Source organism: Lithobates pipiens, unplaced genomic scaffold (genome assembly GCF_037356315.1).
Source record: "Lithobates pipiens isolate NorthernLeopardFrog02 unplaced genomic scaffold, aLitPip1_a1.2 Scaffold_30, whole genome shotgun sequence".
Classification (NCBI taxonomy): Eukaryota; Metazoa; Chordata; class Amphibia; order Anura; family Ranidae; genus Lithobates; species Lithobates pipiens.
This window is the reverse complement of record NW_027507791.1, coordinates 27,461,360-27,479,552: the sequence shown is the minus strand read 5'-3', so window position 1 is coordinate 27,479,552 and position 18,193 is coordinate 27,461,360. Positions and strand designations below refer to the sequence as shown.

The 18,193-nt window shown below is 54.9% G+C and overlaps 1 protein-coding gene across 1 annotated transcript in view; it reads right to left on the bottom strand.

The window, feature by feature from the left end:
• THBS3 (thrombospondin 3) overlaps positions 1 to 18,193 on the bottom strand; it is a 53,314-nt gene that overhangs the window by 20,566 nt on the left and 14,555 nt on the right. Inside the window, exons 9-18 of the mRNA XM_077463815.1 lie at positions 14,852 to 14,992; positions 14,654 to 14,731; positions 14,424 to 14,576; positions 14,187 to 14,297; positions 9,747 to 9,854; positions 8,017 to 8,176; positions 7,795 to 7,913; positions 7,621 to 7,673; positions 6,876 to 7,069; positions 3,785 to 3,963 (exon numbers count right to left, since the gene is read on the bottom strand). Of these exons, the coding sequence (XP_077319941.1) occupies positions 3,785 to 3,963; positions 6,876 to 7,069; positions 7,621 to 7,673; positions 7,795 to 7,913; positions 8,017 to 8,176; positions 9,747 to 9,854; positions 14,187 to 14,297; positions 14,424 to 14,576; positions 14,654 to 14,731; positions 14,852 to 14,992 (1,296 nt within the window). The remainder of the gene's footprint in view (positions 1 to 3,784; positions 3,964 to 6,875; positions 7,070 to 7,620; positions 7,674 to 7,794; positions 7,914 to 8,016; positions 8,177 to 9,746; positions 9,855 to 14,186; positions 14,298 to 14,423; positions 14,577 to 14,653; positions 14,732 to 14,851; positions 14,993 to 18,193) is intronic.

Genomic DNA, 18,193 nt, shown 5'->3' with positions numbered 1-18,193 from the left:
CTCTGCACACACTCGGGTATAGGGGGTTCCTCTGCACACACTCGGGTATAGGGGGTCCTCTGCACACACTCGGGTATAGGGGGGTCCTCTGCACACACTCGGGTATAGGGGGTCCTCTGCACACACTCGGGTATAGGGGGTCCTCTGCACACACTCGGGTATAGGGGGGTCCTCTGCACACACTCGGGTATAGGGGGTCCTCTGCACACACTCAGGTATAGGGGGGTCCTCTGCACACACTCGGGTATTGGGGGGTCCTCTGCACACACTCGGGTATAGGGGGTTCCTCTGCACACACTCGGGTATAGGGGGTCCTCTGCACACACTCGGGTATAGGGGGTCCTCTCCACACACTCGGGTATAGGGGGGTCCTCTGCACACACTCGGGTATAGGGGGTCCTCTGCACACACTCAGGTATAGGGGGGTCCTCTGCACACACTCGGGTATAGGGGGTTCCTCTGCACACACTCGGGTATAGGGGGTCCTCTGCACACACTCGGGTATAGGGGGTCCTCACACTCGGGTATAGGGGGGTCCTCACACTCGGGTATAGGGGGGTCCTCTGCACACACTTGGGTATACTGGGGTCCTCTGCACACACTCGGGTATAGGGGGGGTCCTCTCACTCGGGTATAGGGGGGCCCTCTGCACACACTCGGGTATAGGGGGGTCCTCTGCACACACTCGGGTATAGGGGGTCCTCTCACTCGGGTATATGGGGGTCCTCACACTCGGGTATAGGGGGGTCCTCTGCATACACTCGGGTATAGGGGGGTCCTCTGCACACACTCGGGTTATAGGGGGTCCTCACACTTGGGTATAGGGGGGTCCTCTGCACACACTCGGGTATAGGGGGTCCTCTGCACACACTCGGGTATAGGGGGGTCCTCCTCACACACTCGGTTATAGGGGTCCTCACACTTGGGTATAGGGGGGTCCTCTGCACACACTCGGGTATAGGGGGTCTTCTGCACACACTCGGGTATAGGGGGTCCTCTCACTCGGGTAAAGGGGGGTCCTCACACTCAGGTATAGGGGGTCCTCACACTCGGGTATAGGGGGGTCCTCTGCACACACTCGGTTATAGGGGGTCCTCACACTTGGGTATAGGGGGGTCCTCTGCACACACTCGGGTATAGGGGGGTCCTCTCACTCGGGTATAGGGGGTCCTCTGCACACACTCGGGTATAGGGGGGTCCTCTGCACACACTCGGGTATAGGGGGGTCCTCTCACTCGGGTATAGGGGGGTCTTCTGCACACACTCGGGTATAGGGGGGCCCTCTGCACACACTCGGGTATAGGGGGGTCCTCTGCACACACTCGGGTATAGGGGGTCCTCTCACTCGGGTATAGGGGGGGTCCTCACACTTGGGTATAGGGGGGTCCTCTGCACACACTTGGTTATAGGGGGTCCTCACACTTGGGTATAGGGGGATCCTCTGCACACACTCGGGTATAGGGGGTCTTCTGCACACACTCGGGTATAGGGGGCCCTCTGCACACACTCGGGTATAGGGGGTCCTCTGCACACACTCGGGTATAGGGGGGTCCTCCGCACACACTCGGTTATAGGGGTCCTCACACTTGGGTATAGGGGGGTCCTCTGCACACACTCGGGTATAGGGGGTCTTCTGCACACACTCGGGTATAGGGGGGCCCTCTGCACACACTAGGGTATAGGGGGGTCCTCTGCACACACTCGGGTATAGGGGGGTCCTCACACTCAGGTATAGGGGGATCCTCTGCACACACTCGGGTATAGGGGGTCTTCTGCACACACTCGGTTATAGGGGGTCCTCACACTCGGGTATAGGGGGGTCCTCTGCACACACTCGGGTATAGGGGGTCTTCTGCACACACTCGGGTATAGGGGGGTCCTCTGCACACACTCGGGTATAGGGGGGTCCTCTGCACACACTCGGGTATAGGGGGGTCCTCTGCACACACTCGGGTATAGGGGGGTCCTCTGCACACACTCGGGTATAGGGGGGTCCTCTGCACACACTCGGGTATAGGGGGGTCCTCTGCACACACTCGGGTATAGGGGGGTCCTCTGCACACATTCGGGTATAGGGGGTCCTCTGCACACACTCGGGTATAGGGGGTCCTCTGCACACACTCGGGTATAGGGGGGTCCTCCGCACACACTCAGTTATAGGGGTCCTCACACTTGGGTATAGGGGGGTCCTCTGCACACACTCGGGTATAGGGGGTCTTCTGCACAAACACGGGTATAGGGGGGCCCTCTGCACACACTCGGGTATAGGGGGTCCTCTGCACACACTCGGGTATAGGGGGGTCCTCTGCACACACTCGGGTATAGGGGGTCTTCTGCACACACTCGGGTATAGGGGGGCCCTCTGCACACACTCGGGTATAGGGGGTCCTCTGCACACACTCGGGTATAGGGGGGTCCTCCGCACACACTCGGTTATAGGGGTCCTCACACTTGGGTATAGGGGGGTCCTCTGCACACACTCGGGTATAGGGGGTCTTCTGCACACACTCGGGTATAGGGGGGCCCTCTGCACACACTCGGGTATAGGGGGGTCCTCTGCACACACTCGGGTATAGGGGGGTCCTCACACTCAGGTATAGGGGGGTCCTCTGCACACACTCGGGTATAGGGGGTCTTCTGCACACACTCGGTTATAGGGGGTCCTCACACTCGGGTATAGGGGGGTCCTCTGCACACACTCGGGTATAGGGGGTCTTCTGCACACACTCGGGTATAGGGGGGCCCTCTGCACACACTCTGGTATAGGGGGGTCCTCTGCACACACTCGGGTATAGGGGGGTCCTCTGCACACACTCGGGTATAGGGGTCCTCTGCACACACTCGGGTATAGGGGGGTCCTCTGCACACACTCGGGTATAGGGGGTCCTCTGCACACACTCAGGTATAGGGGGGTTCCTCTGCACACACTCGGGTATAGGGGGTCCTCTGCACACACTCGGGTATAGGGGGTCTTCTGCACACACTCGGGTATAGGGGGGTCTTCTGCACACACTCGGGTATAGGGGGGTCCTCACACTCGGGTATAGGGGGGTCCTCTGCACACACTCGGGTATAGGGGGGTCCTCACACTCAGGTATAGGGGTTCCTCACACTCGGGTATAGGGGGGTCATCTGCACACACTCGGGTACAGGGGGTACTCACACTCGGGTAAAGGGGGGTCCTCACACTCGGGTATAGGGGGGTCCTCACACTCGGGTATAGGGGGGTCCTCACACTCGGGTATAGGGGGGTCCTCACACTCGGGTATAGGGGGGTCCTCTGCACACACTCGAGTATAGGGGGGTCCTCACACTCAGGTATAGGGGGTCCTCACACTTGGGTATAGGGGGTCCTCTGCACACACTCGGGTATAGGGGGGTCCTCTGCACACACTCGGGTATAGGGGGGTCCTCACACTCGGGTATAGGGGGGTCCTCTGCACACACTCGGGTATAGGGGGGTCCTCTGCACACACTCGGGTATAGGGGGTTCCTCTGCACACACTTAGGTATAGGGGGTCCTCTGCACACACTCAGGTATAGGGGGGTCCTCTGCACACTCAGGTATAGGGAGGACCTCTGCACACAACATATAGCAGTATATAACACCCACCAATCAGATTTCAGCATGCACTGGATCATGGTGGCTGGAGAATAAAAGAACCGATCTGATTGGTTAGTGTGCAGGAGACGGATCAGTTCTTACTGAAGCCAACCTATATCCGAGGTGACCTCAGCACCTCCTCCTGACACAATGACCATCCCGCCCCGCCCCCCACGTCACCTGGTTCAGCACCACCCAGTTGGGGTCTATCTGTGCGTCACCCTCTGGATCCAGGATGACCGTCTGGTACGCTCTGAAGTCGGTGAGCGTCACCTCTGCGCTCTCAGGACAGACGTCATAGTTGTCGGCCACGGAGTCATTATCAAAATCAATTTCACACACGTCACCAATTCCGTCACCTGTGAAGAGAATACCAGTGTCACCATAGGCCACCGCAAGAGACACTTGGAAAAAATGGTGCCTGAGCCTAATGACACCATCCTGGGGAAGTCCTGGTCTAATGACACCATCCTAGGGAAGTCCTTGTCTAATGGCACCATCCTGGGGATGACCTTGTCTAATGGCACCATCCTGGGGAAGTCCTGGTCTAATGGCACCATCCTGGGGAAGTCCTGGTCTAATGGCACCATCCTAGGGAAGTCTTGGTCTAATGACACCATCCTAGGGAAGTCCTGGTCTAATGGCACCATCCTGGGGAAGTCTTGGTCTAATGATACCATCCTAGGGAAGTCCTGGTCTAATGGTATTATCCTGGGGATGTTCTGGTCTAATGACACCATCCTGGGGAAGTCCTGGTCTAATGACACCATCCTAGGGAAGTCCTGGTCTAATGGCACCATCCTGGGGATGACCTTGTCTAATGGCACCATCCTAGGGAAGTCCTGGTCTAATGGCACCATCCTAGGGAAGTCCTGGTCTAATGGCACCATCCTAGGGAAGTCCTGGTCTAATGGCACCATCCTAGGGAAGTCCTGGTCTAATGACACCATCCTGGGGAAGTCCTGGTCTAATGGCACCATCCTAGGGAAGTCCTGGTCTAATGGCACCATCCTAGGGAAGTCCTGGTCTAATGGCACCATCCTGGGGAAGTCCTGGTCTAATGGCACCATCCTGGGGATGTCCTGGTCTAATGGCACCATCCTAGGGAAGTCCTGGTCTAATGGCACCATCCTGGGGATGTCCTGGTCTAATGGCACCATCCTAGGGATGTCCTGGTCTAATGGCACCATCCTAGGGAAGTCCTGGTCTAATGGCACCATCCTAGGGAAGTCCTGGTCTAATGGCACCATCCTAGGGAAGTCCTGGTCTAATGGCACCATCCTGGGGATGTCCTGGTCTAATGGCACCATCCTGGGGATGTCCTGGTCTAATGGCACCATCCTAGGGATGTCCTGGTCTAATGGCACCATCCTAGGGAAGTCCTGGTCTAATGGCACCATCCTAGGGAAGTGCTGGTCTAATGGCACCATCCTAGGGAAGTCCTGGTCTAATGGCACCATCCTAGGGAAGTCCTGGTCTAATGGCACCATCCTGGGGATGTCCTGGTCTAATGGCACCATCCTGGGGATGTCCTGGTCTAATGGCACCATCCTGGGGATGTCCTGGTCTAGTGGCACCATCCCGGGGATGGCCTGGTCTGATTGCACCATCCTGGAAATGACCTGGTCTGATGGCACCATCCTGGGGAAGTCCCGGTCTAGTGGCACCATCCTGGGGATGTCCTGGTCTGATGGCACCATCCTGGGGATGTCCTGGTCTGATGGCACCATCCTGGGGATGTCCTGGTCTAGTGGCACCATCCTGGGGATGTCCTGGTCTAATGGCACCATCCTGGGGATGTCCTGGTCTAATGGCACCATCCCGGGGATGTCCTGGTCTAATGGCACCATCCCGGGGATGGCCTGGTCTGATTGCACCATCCTGGAAATGACCTGGTCTGATGGCACCATCCTGGGGAAGTCCCGGTCTAATGGCACCATCCTAGGGATGTCCTGGTCTGATGGCACCATCCTGGGGATGTCCTGGTCTAGTGGCACCATCCTGGGGATGTCCTGGTCTGATGGCACCATCCTGGGGATGTCCTGGTCTAGTGGCACCATCCTGGGGAAGTCCTGGTCTGATGGCACCATCCTGGGGATGTCCTGGTCTAGTGGCACCATCCTGGGGAAGTCCTGGTCTAATGGCACCATCCTAGGGATGTCCTGGTCTGATGGCACCATCCTGGGGATGTCCTGGTCTAGTGGCACCATCCTGGGGATGTCCTGGTCTGATGGCACCATCCTGGGGATGTCCTGGTCTAGTGGCACCATCCTGGGGAAGTCCTGGTCTGATGGCACCATCCTGGGGATGTCCTGGTCTAGTGGCACCATCCTGGGGATGTCCTGGTCTGATGGCACCATTCCTCGTTATATCAGATTCGTATTATAAGGATTATTGATACAATAGATTTGAACAACGTAGATTATAACTCTTATAGAACAGCCCATCAGTCTATCCCCTGAACTGTAGAGGATGAGGCTGGCCTCAGATTGGGAAGGATGATGGTGGCGCTGAGAGAATTGGCATTTCCCAGCGAGACTCGCGGGCAAGTCCTCAGCGTCTCAGCCATAGAAGAAGGTGAAGGTTGTAATAAGAGATCCCATTGGCGGTGTAAAGATCACCGACATGGGGGGAGCCCACCTCATACACCCCACAATGTAGAAGGCATGATGGGAAAACGTCATACCTGACTCTCTGATGGATCAGACATAAGGACAGTCCAGCAATCAAAGACAGAAGAGGCAGAGGAGAGGAGGCTGTATATACAGAGAGGAGAGCCTGAGCTGAGGCTGGAGATATGGAGAGGAGAGGCTGAAGCTGTAGATAGAGAGAAGAGAGCCCGGTCTAAATGTTTCACTTCCCATCCCTCACATACACAAACCCACACCCCCCATCCTTCACATAGTGACCCTCATCTCCATCCCTCACATAGTGACCCTCATCTCCATCCTTCACATAGTGACCCTCATCTCCATCCTTCACATAGTGACCCTCATCTCCATCCCTCACATAGTGACCCTCATCTCCATCCTTCACATAGTGACCCTCATCTCCATCCTTCACATAGTGACCCTCATCCCCATCCTTCACATAGTGACCCTCATCTCCATCCCTCACATAGTGACCCTCATCTCCATCCTTCACATAGTGACCCTGATCTCCATCCTTCACATAGTGACCCTCATCTCCATCCTTCACATAGTGACCCTCATCTCCATCCTTCACATAGTGACCCCCATCATCACCCACAGGGGTAGGTTCTCCTCCGTACCGTCGGTGTCCTTCTGGTTGGGGTTGTGGATCAGGCGGCAGTTGTCGGGTCCGGGTGGGATGTAGTCCGGGACGCCGTCGTTGTCATCATCCTGGTCACACTCGTCGCCCACACCGTCATTGTCCGAGTCCAGCTGGGAGCTGTTGGGGATCTCCGGACAGTTGTCCTTAGTGTCCTGGTGACCGTCCCCGTCCCTGAGGAAGGACAATCGTCAGATTCAGAGCGTCCACACTGCCGGGCCTTCTGATTGGACACTGGTGTCCCCAATCATAGCAGCGACCACCAATCCGCTCTCTGTAATAAATAAGACTTCCATCCCCCACTCCATCATCCAATAACATGTACACATCAAAGTGGACCTGTCATCAGTCTCACCTTGTTACTGGCTGCAAAGTTACAATGTACAATCTAATCGCTGGGAGAGGGGACTGAGGAAATGCCTCCTCCTGCCTGCAGCAGACTGATGACATCATGTCAGCCTAGGCACAGTCACTGGGGGAGGGGAATATTATTATCCAATTAGAAGGAAGAAGAACATTATTACCCAATCAGAGATGATGAGAAGATCATTATTACCTAATCGGAATAGTGAACAACATTATTAGCCAATCGGAAGAGAGAAGAACATTATTAGCCAATCAGAATAGAGAAGAATAGGATTACCCAATGAGAACATTATTACCCGATCAGAAGTAAGAGTAACATTATTAGCCAATGAGAGGAGGAAACAGAGGAGGGGTCTTACTTGTCCTGGTTGGTGTCACACATGTCGCCCACCAGGTCGCTGTCGGCATCTGTCTGGAGGAAGGACAGGAGGTGTAAAGGAAGGGCAGGGACTGCGGGGGAGGGGTATATTGCTCTGTAGCAGCCAATCACCTCACCTGGAGCACCAGGGGTCACGTGACCACACATTTCTTACCTGCGTGGGGTTGCTGGTTTCGGGGCAGCTGTCACAGGCGTCGCCCACCCCGTCCATGTCCCTGTCCGTCTGGAGGGGGTTCGGCACTTTGGGGCAATTATCCAGCATGTTGGGGATCCCTGTACATACAGAGAGGGGTATTTAGCCTGAAAATCTGCACCCCACCAGCCCTTACTACCCCCCCCCCCCCACAATAAAAATGTAGATCAGGTTGGGTCTCACCGTCACCATCAATGTCATTGTCACAGGCGTCTCCTTCACCGTTGGCGTCGGTGTCCTTCTGGTCATTGTTGGGGACATTGGGGCAGTTGTCACAGGCGTCGCCGTTGGAGTCCGTATCCGAATTTTGTTGGTCCTTATTGGGAATGAGCCTGCAGTTATCCTGTGTGAGGAGGCAGTAAGTGAGAACACCGCTGGCACTACATGGCTCAGCCCCCCAGGGTTCTGAGCTCCGCCTCTCCACCCCCAGGTATGGTGAGCTCTGCCCCTCCTTCCCCAGGTGTGCTGAGCTCCGCCCTTCCTTCCCCAGGTGTGCTGAGCTCCGCCCTTCCTTCCCCAGGTGTGCTGAGCTCCGCCCCTCCATCCCCAGGTGTGCTGAGCTCCGCCCCTCTATCCCCAGGTGTGCTGAGCTCCACCCTTCCTTCCCCAGGTGTGCTGAGCTCCGCCCCTCCATCCCCAGGTGTGCTGAGCTCCGCCCTTCCTTCCCCAGGTGTGCTGAGCTCCGCCCTTCCTTCCCCAGGTGTGCTGAGCTCCGCCCCTCCATCCTCAGGTGTGCTGAGCTCCACCTCTCCATCCCCAGGTGTGCTGAGCTCCGCCCCTCCATCCCCAGGTGTGCTGAGCTCCGCCCTTCCTTCCCCAGGTGTGCTGAGCTCTGCCCTTCCTTCCCCAGGTGTGCTGAGCTCCGCCCTTCCTTCCCCAGGTGTGCTGAGCTCTGCCCTTCCTTTCCCAGGTGTGCTGAGCTCCGCCCTTCCTTCCCCAGGTGTGCTGAGCTCCGCCCTTCCTTCCCCAGGTGTGCTGAGCTCCGCCCTTCCTTCCCCAGGTGTGCTGAGCTCTGTCCTTCCACCCCCAGGTGTTCTGAGCTCCGCCCCTCCATCCCCAGGTGTGCTGAGCTCCGCCCTCCATCCCCAGGTGTGCTGAGCTCCGCCCCTCCACCCCCAGGTGTGCTGAGCTCCGCCCCTCCACCCCCAGGTGTGCTGAGCTCTGCCCTTCCTTCCCCAGGTGTGCTGAGCTCCGCCCTTACTTCCCCAGGTGTGCTGAGCTCCGCTCTTCCATCCCCAGGTGTGCTGAGCTCCGCCCTTCCTTCCCCAGGTGTGCTGAGCTCCGCCCCTCCATCCCCAGGTGTGCTGAGCTCCGCCCCTCCATCCCCAGGTGTGCTGAGCTCCACCCTTCCTTCCCCAGGTGTGCTGAGCTCCGCCCCTCCATCCCCAGGTGTGCTGAGCTCCGCCCCTCCATCTCCAGGTGTGCTGAGCTCCGCCCCTCCATCCCCAGGTGTGCTGAGCTCCGCCCTTCCTTCCCCAGGTGTGCTGAGCTCCGCTCTTCCATCCCCAGGTGTGCTGAGCTCCGCCCTTCCTTCCCCAGGTGTGCTAAGCTCCGCCCCTCCATTCCCAGGTGTGCTGAGCTCCGCCCCTCCATCCCCAGGTGTGCTGAGCTCCGCCCCTCCACCCCCAGGTGTGCTGAGCTCCGCCCTTCCTTCCCCACATGTGCTAAGCTCCTCCCTACCACCCCCCAGGTGTACTGAACTCCACCCTTCCATCTCCAGATTTTCTGAGCTCCTCCCACCCCTGTGTCTAGTACACAGAACTCCACCATGTGGGCCGCAATGAGCTTATCTCGGCTCTTCTAGAACATCCTCTCCAATGTATGAAAGTCAGACGGAGGAAGGTTCCTCCTGATTGGTTGATAGTTATAGAAGTGTCACTTTTCTATCCAACTACAATACAAATATAAATGACCTCCACATTCTTAATTCCGTCTCCGTCTGCGTCCTCGTCACATTGATCCCCGATCCCATCGTTATCCGCGTCCTCCTGTCCGGAGTTGGGGGTCAGTCTGCAGTTATCCTGCATAACGTGAGAAGATACAGACAATTAATATATTCAAGATAAAGAGAAATCATGATGTAGATACTATTACTAATACTATTGAGTGCTTATATGCTAATGTCAGGTTTCTTCATCTAGTAGCAGGTTCTCTTTGTTAGAATGACTTTGCAGAGAGATGTTCTTGGATCTCCTTCTCCATGGAAAGTTCAGCAATATAGAGAGATGTTCTCCACGTTCTACAACCGGAACCCGGGAAAAGCTGAGAAGACATTCCATAATAACAGAAATTAATATCTCTGGTCACCAATTATGTGTTACTGCTACAAATCCTGACGTGAATGATATGTGAAAGGAGGTCCTACAAGGCAACTGTCCTGGATTGGAGCTTCAAGTCCTCCCGTTTGGTCAGGAGACCAGGTTCTCGATTCGGATTCCTGAGGATCTCTGAGCGGGATACCTTCTCTGCTTTAAATCTTTACTTTGTAACTTTTCTCAATAAACTTTTCATCATGAGTTGATGGTGAATTGCAGCATTGTGACCTCTCCGAGGAGACAGGAACTGACTGAGACCTACAACTAGACTTCTAGTAGTTCCTTGCCGTGCATCCCTTCACCTCATGGGGGCGTTATCCAGTGTCATATGACATGATATTCCTTGCCGTGCTTCCCTTCCCCTCATGGGGGCGATATCCAGTGTCATATGACATGATATTCCTTGCCGTGCTTCCCTTCCCCTCATGGGGGCGATATCCAGTGTCATATGACATGATATTCCTTGCCGTGCATCCCTTCACCTCATGGGGGCGATATCCAGTGTCATATGACATGATATTCCTTGCCGTGCATCCCTTCACCTCATGGGGGCGATATCCAGTGTCATATGACATGATATTCCTTACCGTGCTTCCCTTCCCCTCATGGGGGCGATATCCAGTGCCATATGACATGATATTCCTTGCCGTGCTTCCCTTCCCCTCATGGGGGCGATATCCAGTGTCATATGACATGATATTCCTTGCCGTGCATCCCTTCACCTCATGGGGGCGATATCCAGTGCCATATGACATGATATTCCTTGCCGTGCTTCCCTTCCCCTCATGGGGGCGATATCCAGTGTCATATGACATGATATTCCTTGCCGTGCTTCCCTTCCCCTCATGGGGGCGATATCCAGCATCACATCACATGATATTCCTTGCCGTGCATCCCTCCACCTCATGGAGGTGATATCCAGTGTCATATGACATGATATTCCTTGCCCTGCTTCCCTTCACCTCATGGGGGCGATATCCAGTGCCATATGACATGATATTCCTTGCCGTGCATCCCTTCACCTCATGGGGGCGATATCCAGTGTCATATGACATGATATTCCTTGCCGTGCATCCCTTCACCTCATGGGGGCGATATCCAGTGTCATATGACATGATATTCCTTGCCGTGCATCCCTCCACCTCATGGAGGTGATATCCAGTGTCATATGACATGATATTCCTTGCCGTGCTTCCCTTCCCCTCATGGGGGCGATATCCAGTGTCATATGACATGATATTCCTTGCCGTGCATCCCTTCACCTCATGGGGGCGATATCCAGTGCCATATGACATGATATTCCTTGCCGTGCATCCCTTCACCTCATGGGGGCGATATCCAGTGTCATATGACATGATATTCCTTGCCGTGCATCCCTTCACCTCATGGGGGCGATATCCAGTGTCATATGACATGATATTCCTTGCCGTGCATCCCTTCACCTCATGGGGGCGATATCCAGTGTCATATGACATGATATTCCTTGCCGTGCTTCCCTTCCCCTCATGGGGGCGATATCCAGTGTCGTATGACATGATATTCCTTGCCGTGCTTCCCTTCACCTCATGGGGGCGATATCCAGTGCCGTATGACATGATATTCCTTGCCGTGCTTCCCTTCCCCTCATGGGGGCGATATCCAGCATCACATGACATGATATTCCTTGCCGTGCATCCCTTCACCTCATGGGGGCGATATCCAGCATCACATGACATGATATTCCTTGCCGTGCATCCCTTCACCTCATGGGGGCGATATCCAGCATCACATGACATGATATTCCTTGCCGTGCATCCCTTCACCTCATGGGGGCGATATCCAGCATCACATGACATGATATTCCTTGCCGTGCATCCCTTCACCTCATGGAGGTGATATCCAGTGCCATATGACATGATATTCCTTGCCGTGCATCCCTCCACCTCATGGAGGCGATATCCAGTGTCATATGACATGATATTCCTTGCCGTGCTTCCCTTCCCCTCATGGAGGCGATATCCAGTGTCATATGACATGATATTCCTTGCCGTGCATCCCTTCACCTCATGGGGGCGATATCCAGTGTCATATGACATGATATTCCTTGCCGTGCATCCCTTCACCTCATGGGGGCGATATCCAGTGCCGTATGACATGATATTCCTTGCCGTGCTTCCCTTCCCCTCATGGAGGCGATATCCAGTGTCATATGACATGATATTCCTTGCCGTGCTTCCCTTCCCCTCATGGGGGCGATATCCAGTGTCATATGACATGATATTCCTTGCCGTGCTTCCCTTCCCCTCATGGAGGCGATATCCAGTGTCATATGACATGATATTCCTTGCAGCCCTGCTTCTCTTCACCTCATGGGGGCGATATCCAGCATCACGACATGATATTCCTTGCTTTGCCCTCTACATCCCTTCTAACAATTCCATGCCATGCGTCCCTTCACCCAAAGGGGGCGATATCCAGCATCATATGACATGAGGTTCCTTGCTGTGTCCTCTATGCCCCTTCACCCCACGGGGCCGATATTCAGCATCTTATGACATGATAGTCCTTGCCATGTCTTCTACATCCCGTCACCTCATGGGGGCGATATCCAGCATCAAATGACATATTCCTTGCTGTTTCCTCTACGTCCCTTCCCCCACAGGGGCGATATCCAGCATCATTTGACATGATATTCCTTGCCATGTCTTCTACATCCCGTCACCTCATGGGGGCGATATCCAGCATCATATGACATATTCCTTGCCGTTTCCCACTTTCCTCTATGTTCCTTTACCCCACAGGGGTGATATCCAGCATCATTTGACATGATATTCCTTGCTGTTTCCTCTATGCTCCTTCACCCCACGGGGGTGATATCCAGCATCATATGACATGATATTCCTTGCTGTGCCCTCTACATCCCTTCTAGCAGTTACATGCCATGCGTCCCTTCACCCAAAGGGGGGCGATATCCAGTGCCATATGACAGGATATTCCTTGCTGTTTCCTCTACATCCCTTCACCCCACAGGGGCGATATCCTGCATCATATGACATGATATTCCTTGCCGTTTCCTCTATGCTCCTTCACCCCACAGGGGCGATATCCAGCATCATATGACAGGATATTCCTTGCCGTTTTCTCTATGCTCCTTCACCCCACAGGGGTGATATCCAGGATCATATGACATGATATTCCTTGCCGTTTTCTCTATGCTCCTTCACCCCACAGGGGTGATATCCAGGATCATATGACATGATATTCCTTGCTGTTTCCTCTACGTCCCTTCACCCCACAGGGGCGATATCCAGCATCATATGACATGATATTCCTTGCCGCTTCCTCTATGCTTCTTCACCCCACAGGGGCGATATCCAGGATCATATGACCGGATATTCCTTGCTGTTTCCTCTATGCTCCTTCACCCCACAGGGGTGATATCCAGCATCATATGACATGATAATCCTTGCTGTTCCCTCTACATCCCTTCTAGCAGTTACATGCCATGCGTCCCTTCACCCATAGGGGAGCGATATCCAGTGCCATATGACATGATATTCCTTGCTGTTTCCTCTACGTCCCTTCACCCCACAGGGGCGATATCCAGCATCATATGACATGATATTCCTTGCCGTTTCCTCTATGCTCCTTCACCCCACAGGGGCGATATCCTGCATCATATGACAGGATATTCCTTGCCGTTTTCTCTATGCTCCTTCACCCCACAGGGGCGATATCCAGGATCATATGACAGGATATTCCTTGCTGTTTCCTCTATGCTCCTTCACCCCACAGGGGTGATATCCAGCATCATATGACATGATATTCCTTGCTGTGCCCTCTACATCCCTTCTAGCAGTTACATGCCATGCGTCCCTTCACCCATAGGGGAGCGATATCCAGTGCCATATGACATGATATTCCTTGCTGTTTCCTCTACGTCCCTTCACCCCACAGGGGTGATATCCAGGATCACATGACACACACAATAATAAGGTACATAGAGGAGCTGGTCTTATAAAAGTAGAAGTTCAGTTCACGGTTGTGGAGGTGTCTCACCTGTTTGCAGTGTTTGTTGTTGTCTATACACGGCATCGGCTCGTCCGGGTAACCGTCTATGTCGGTGTCTCGGCCGCATGTGTACCCGTTGCCGGCCCAGCCAACGTTGCACTGTGGGGACGAAGGAACAGGATAATGTTAGTGACATGGATGAGGACAAGACTGGCCAAATCAGAACTTTCCAGAAGTCCATGGTGACCATTGGTGGTGAGAATACAGGAGCAGGTGGGAACTTACCGCACAGGTGACGTCACCATTCCTCTCAAACACGCAGTGCGCGTTCATGTGGCAGGGGTTGAACGCGGGGCTGATACAGGACTTTTTGGGCACACAGCCCAGAGACTGGTTGCCCACAAACCCCGGCTTACAGGGGCCACACTTGTAGGAGCCCTAAAGGGAGAAGATGGGAGGAGGTGAGTAGAGTGGAGAGGGGAGGAGGGTATAATTGGGGTGGAGTAGGTGCTCACCACAGAGTTGGTGCAGAGGGAGTTGGCGGCGCATCCTCCATTGTTCCCGTCATTACATTCATCAATGTCGGTGCACACCTGGAGAGGAGAAGGGAGGGTGGTGACACATCGGAAGCCACGCCTCCTGCTCAGCCTTCTTCCTTAGGTCTGGCTATTGACAAAAGACATCCCAACCCCCTCCCTACCCTCAGTTCTTACCTGCTTGCTGGCCTTGGCGTAGTCGATACCCACCCCTGACACCGAGTTCCCCTTGTACCCCCGCGGACAGGCCTCACAGCGGAATCCAGGGGACGTGTTGATGCATTTGGAACCCGAGAAACAAGGATTGGCATAAGCGCACTGCAGGGGCAACACAAGGCGTTACATGGGGAGGTCTACGTCACATGGGATGATGGTGTCACATGGTGAGGTCTACGTCACATATGATGATGGTGTCACATGGGGAGGTCTACGTCACATGGGATGATGGCGTCACATGGGGAGGTCTACGTCACATGGGATGATGGTGTCATATGGGGAGGTCTACGTCACATGGGATGATGGTGTCACATGGGGAGGTCTACGTCACATGTGGTGATGGCGTCACACGGGGAGGTCTACGTCACATGGGATGATGGCATCACACGAGGAGATCTACGTCACATGTGGTGATGGCGTCACAAGGGGAGGTCTACGTCACATGTGGTGATGGTGTCACAAGGGGAGGTCTACATCACATGTGGTGATGGCGTCACACGGGGAGGTCTACGTCACATGGGATGATGGCGTCACATGGGGAGGTCTACGTCACATGGGATGATGGCGTCACACGGGGAGGTCTAAGTCACATGTGGTGATGGTGTCACACGGGGAGGTCTACGTCACATAGGATGATAGTGTCACATGGGGAGGTCTACGTCACATGGGATGATGGTGTCACATGGGGAGGTCTACGTTACATGGGATGATGGTGTCACATGGGGAGGTGTACGTCACATGGGATGATGGTGTCACATGGGGAGGTGTACGTCACATAGGATGATGGTGTCACATGGGGAGATCTACATCACATGGGAAGGTCTGCTTCCCATGTGATGATGGTGTCACATGAGGTCTACGTCACATGGGATGATGGCGTCACATGGGGAGGTCTACGTCACATGGGGAGGTCTACGTCACATAGGATGATGTCGTCACATGGGGAGGTCTACGTCACATGTGGTGATGGCGTCACACGGGGAGGTCTACGTCACATGGGATGATGGCGTCACATGGGGAGGTCTACGTCACATGGGATGATGGCGTCACACGGGGAGATCTACGTCACATGTGGTGATGGCGTCACAAGGGGAGGTCTACGTCACATGTGGTGATGGCGTCACAAGGGGAGGTCTACGTCACATGTGGTGATGGTGTCACACGGGGAGGTCTACGTCACATGTGGTGATGGCGTCACACGGGGAGGTCTACGTCACATGGGATGATGGCGTCACATGGGGAGGTCTACGTCACATGGGATGATGGCGTCACACGGGGAGGTCTAAGTCACATGTGGTGATGGTGTCACACGGGGAGGTCTACGTCACATAGGATGATAGTGTCACATGGGGAGGTCTACGTCACATGGGATGATGGTGTCACATGGGGAGGTCTACGTTACATGGGATGATGGTGTCACATGGGGAGGTGTACGTCACATGGGATGATGGTGTCACATGGGGAGGTGTACGTCACATAGGATGATGGTGTCACATGGGGAGATCTACATCACATGGGAAGGTCTGCTTCCCATGTGATGATGGTGTCACATGAGGTCTACGTCACATGGGATGATGGCGTCACATGGGGAGGTCTACGTCACATGGGGAGGTCTACGTCACATAGGATGATGTCATCACATGGGGAGGTCTACGTCACATGTGGTGATGGCGTCACACGGGGAGGTCTACGTCACATGGGATGATGGCGTCACATGGGGAGGTCTACGTCACATGGGATGATGGCGTCACACGGGGAGATCTACGTCACATGTGGTGATGGCGTCACACGGGGAGGTCTACGTCACATGTGGTGATGGCGTCACACGGGGAGGTCTACGTCACATGTGGTGATGGAGTCACACAGGGGGGTCTACGTCACATGTGGTGATGGCGTCACATGGGATGATGGCGTCACATGGGGAGGTCTACGTCACATGTAGTGATGGCATCACATGGGGAGGTCTACGTCACATGTGGTGATGGCGTCACATGGGGAGGTCTACGTCACATGTGGTGATGGCGTCACACGGGGAGGTCTACGTCACATGGGATGATGTCGTCACACGGGGAGATCTACGTCACATATGGTGATGGCGTCACAAGGGGAGGTCTACGTCACATGTGGTGATGGTGTCACTCGGGGAGGTCTACGTCACATGTGGTGATGGTGTCACACGGGGAGGTCTACGTCACATGGGATGATGGCGTCACACGGGGAGGTCTACGTCACATGGGATGATGGCGTCACATGGGGAGGTCTAAGTCACATGTGGTGATGGCGTCACACGGGGAGGTCTACGTTACATGGGATGATGGTGTCACATGGGGAGGTGTACGTCACATGGGATGATGGTGTCACATGGGGAGGTGTACGTCACATAGGATGATGGTGTCACATGGGGAGGTCTACGTCACATGGGATGATGGTGTCACATGGGGAGGTCTACGTCACATGTGGTGATGGCGTCACACGGGGAGGTCTACGTCACATGGGATGATGGCGTCACACGGGGAGATCTACGTCACATGTGGTGATGGCGTCACAAGGGGAGGTCTACGTCACATGTGGTGATGGCGTCACACGGGGAGGTCTACGTCACATGGGATGATGGCGTCACATGGGGAGGTCTATGTCACATGGGATGATGGCGTCACACGGGGAGATCTACGTCACATGTGGTGATGGCGTCACACGGGGAGGTCTACATCACATGTGGTGATGGCGTCACGCGGGGAGGTCTACGTCACATGTGGTGATGGCGTCACACGGGGGGGTCTACGTCACATTGGATGATGGCGTCACATGGGGAGGTCTACGTCACATGGGATGATGGCGTCACACGGGGAGGTCTACGTCACATGTGGTGATGGCGTCACACGGGGAGGTCTACGTCACATGTGGTGATGGCGTCACATGGGATGATGGCATCACATGGGGAGGTCGACGTCACATGTGGTGATGGCGTCACATGGGGAGGTCTACGTCACATGTGGTGATGGCGTCACATGGGGAGGTCTACGTCACATGTGGTGATGGCGTCACACGGGGAGGTCTACGTCACATGGGATGATGGCGTCACACGGGGAGATCTACGTCACATGTGGTGATGGCGTCACAAGGGGAGGTCTACGTCACATGTGGTGATGGCGTCACATGGGGAGATCTACGTCACATGTGGTGATGGCGTCACACGGGGAGGTCTACGTTACATGGGATGATGGTGTCACATGGGGAGATCTACGTCACATGTGGTGATGGCGTCACACGGGGAGGTCTTCGTCACATGGGATGATGACGTCA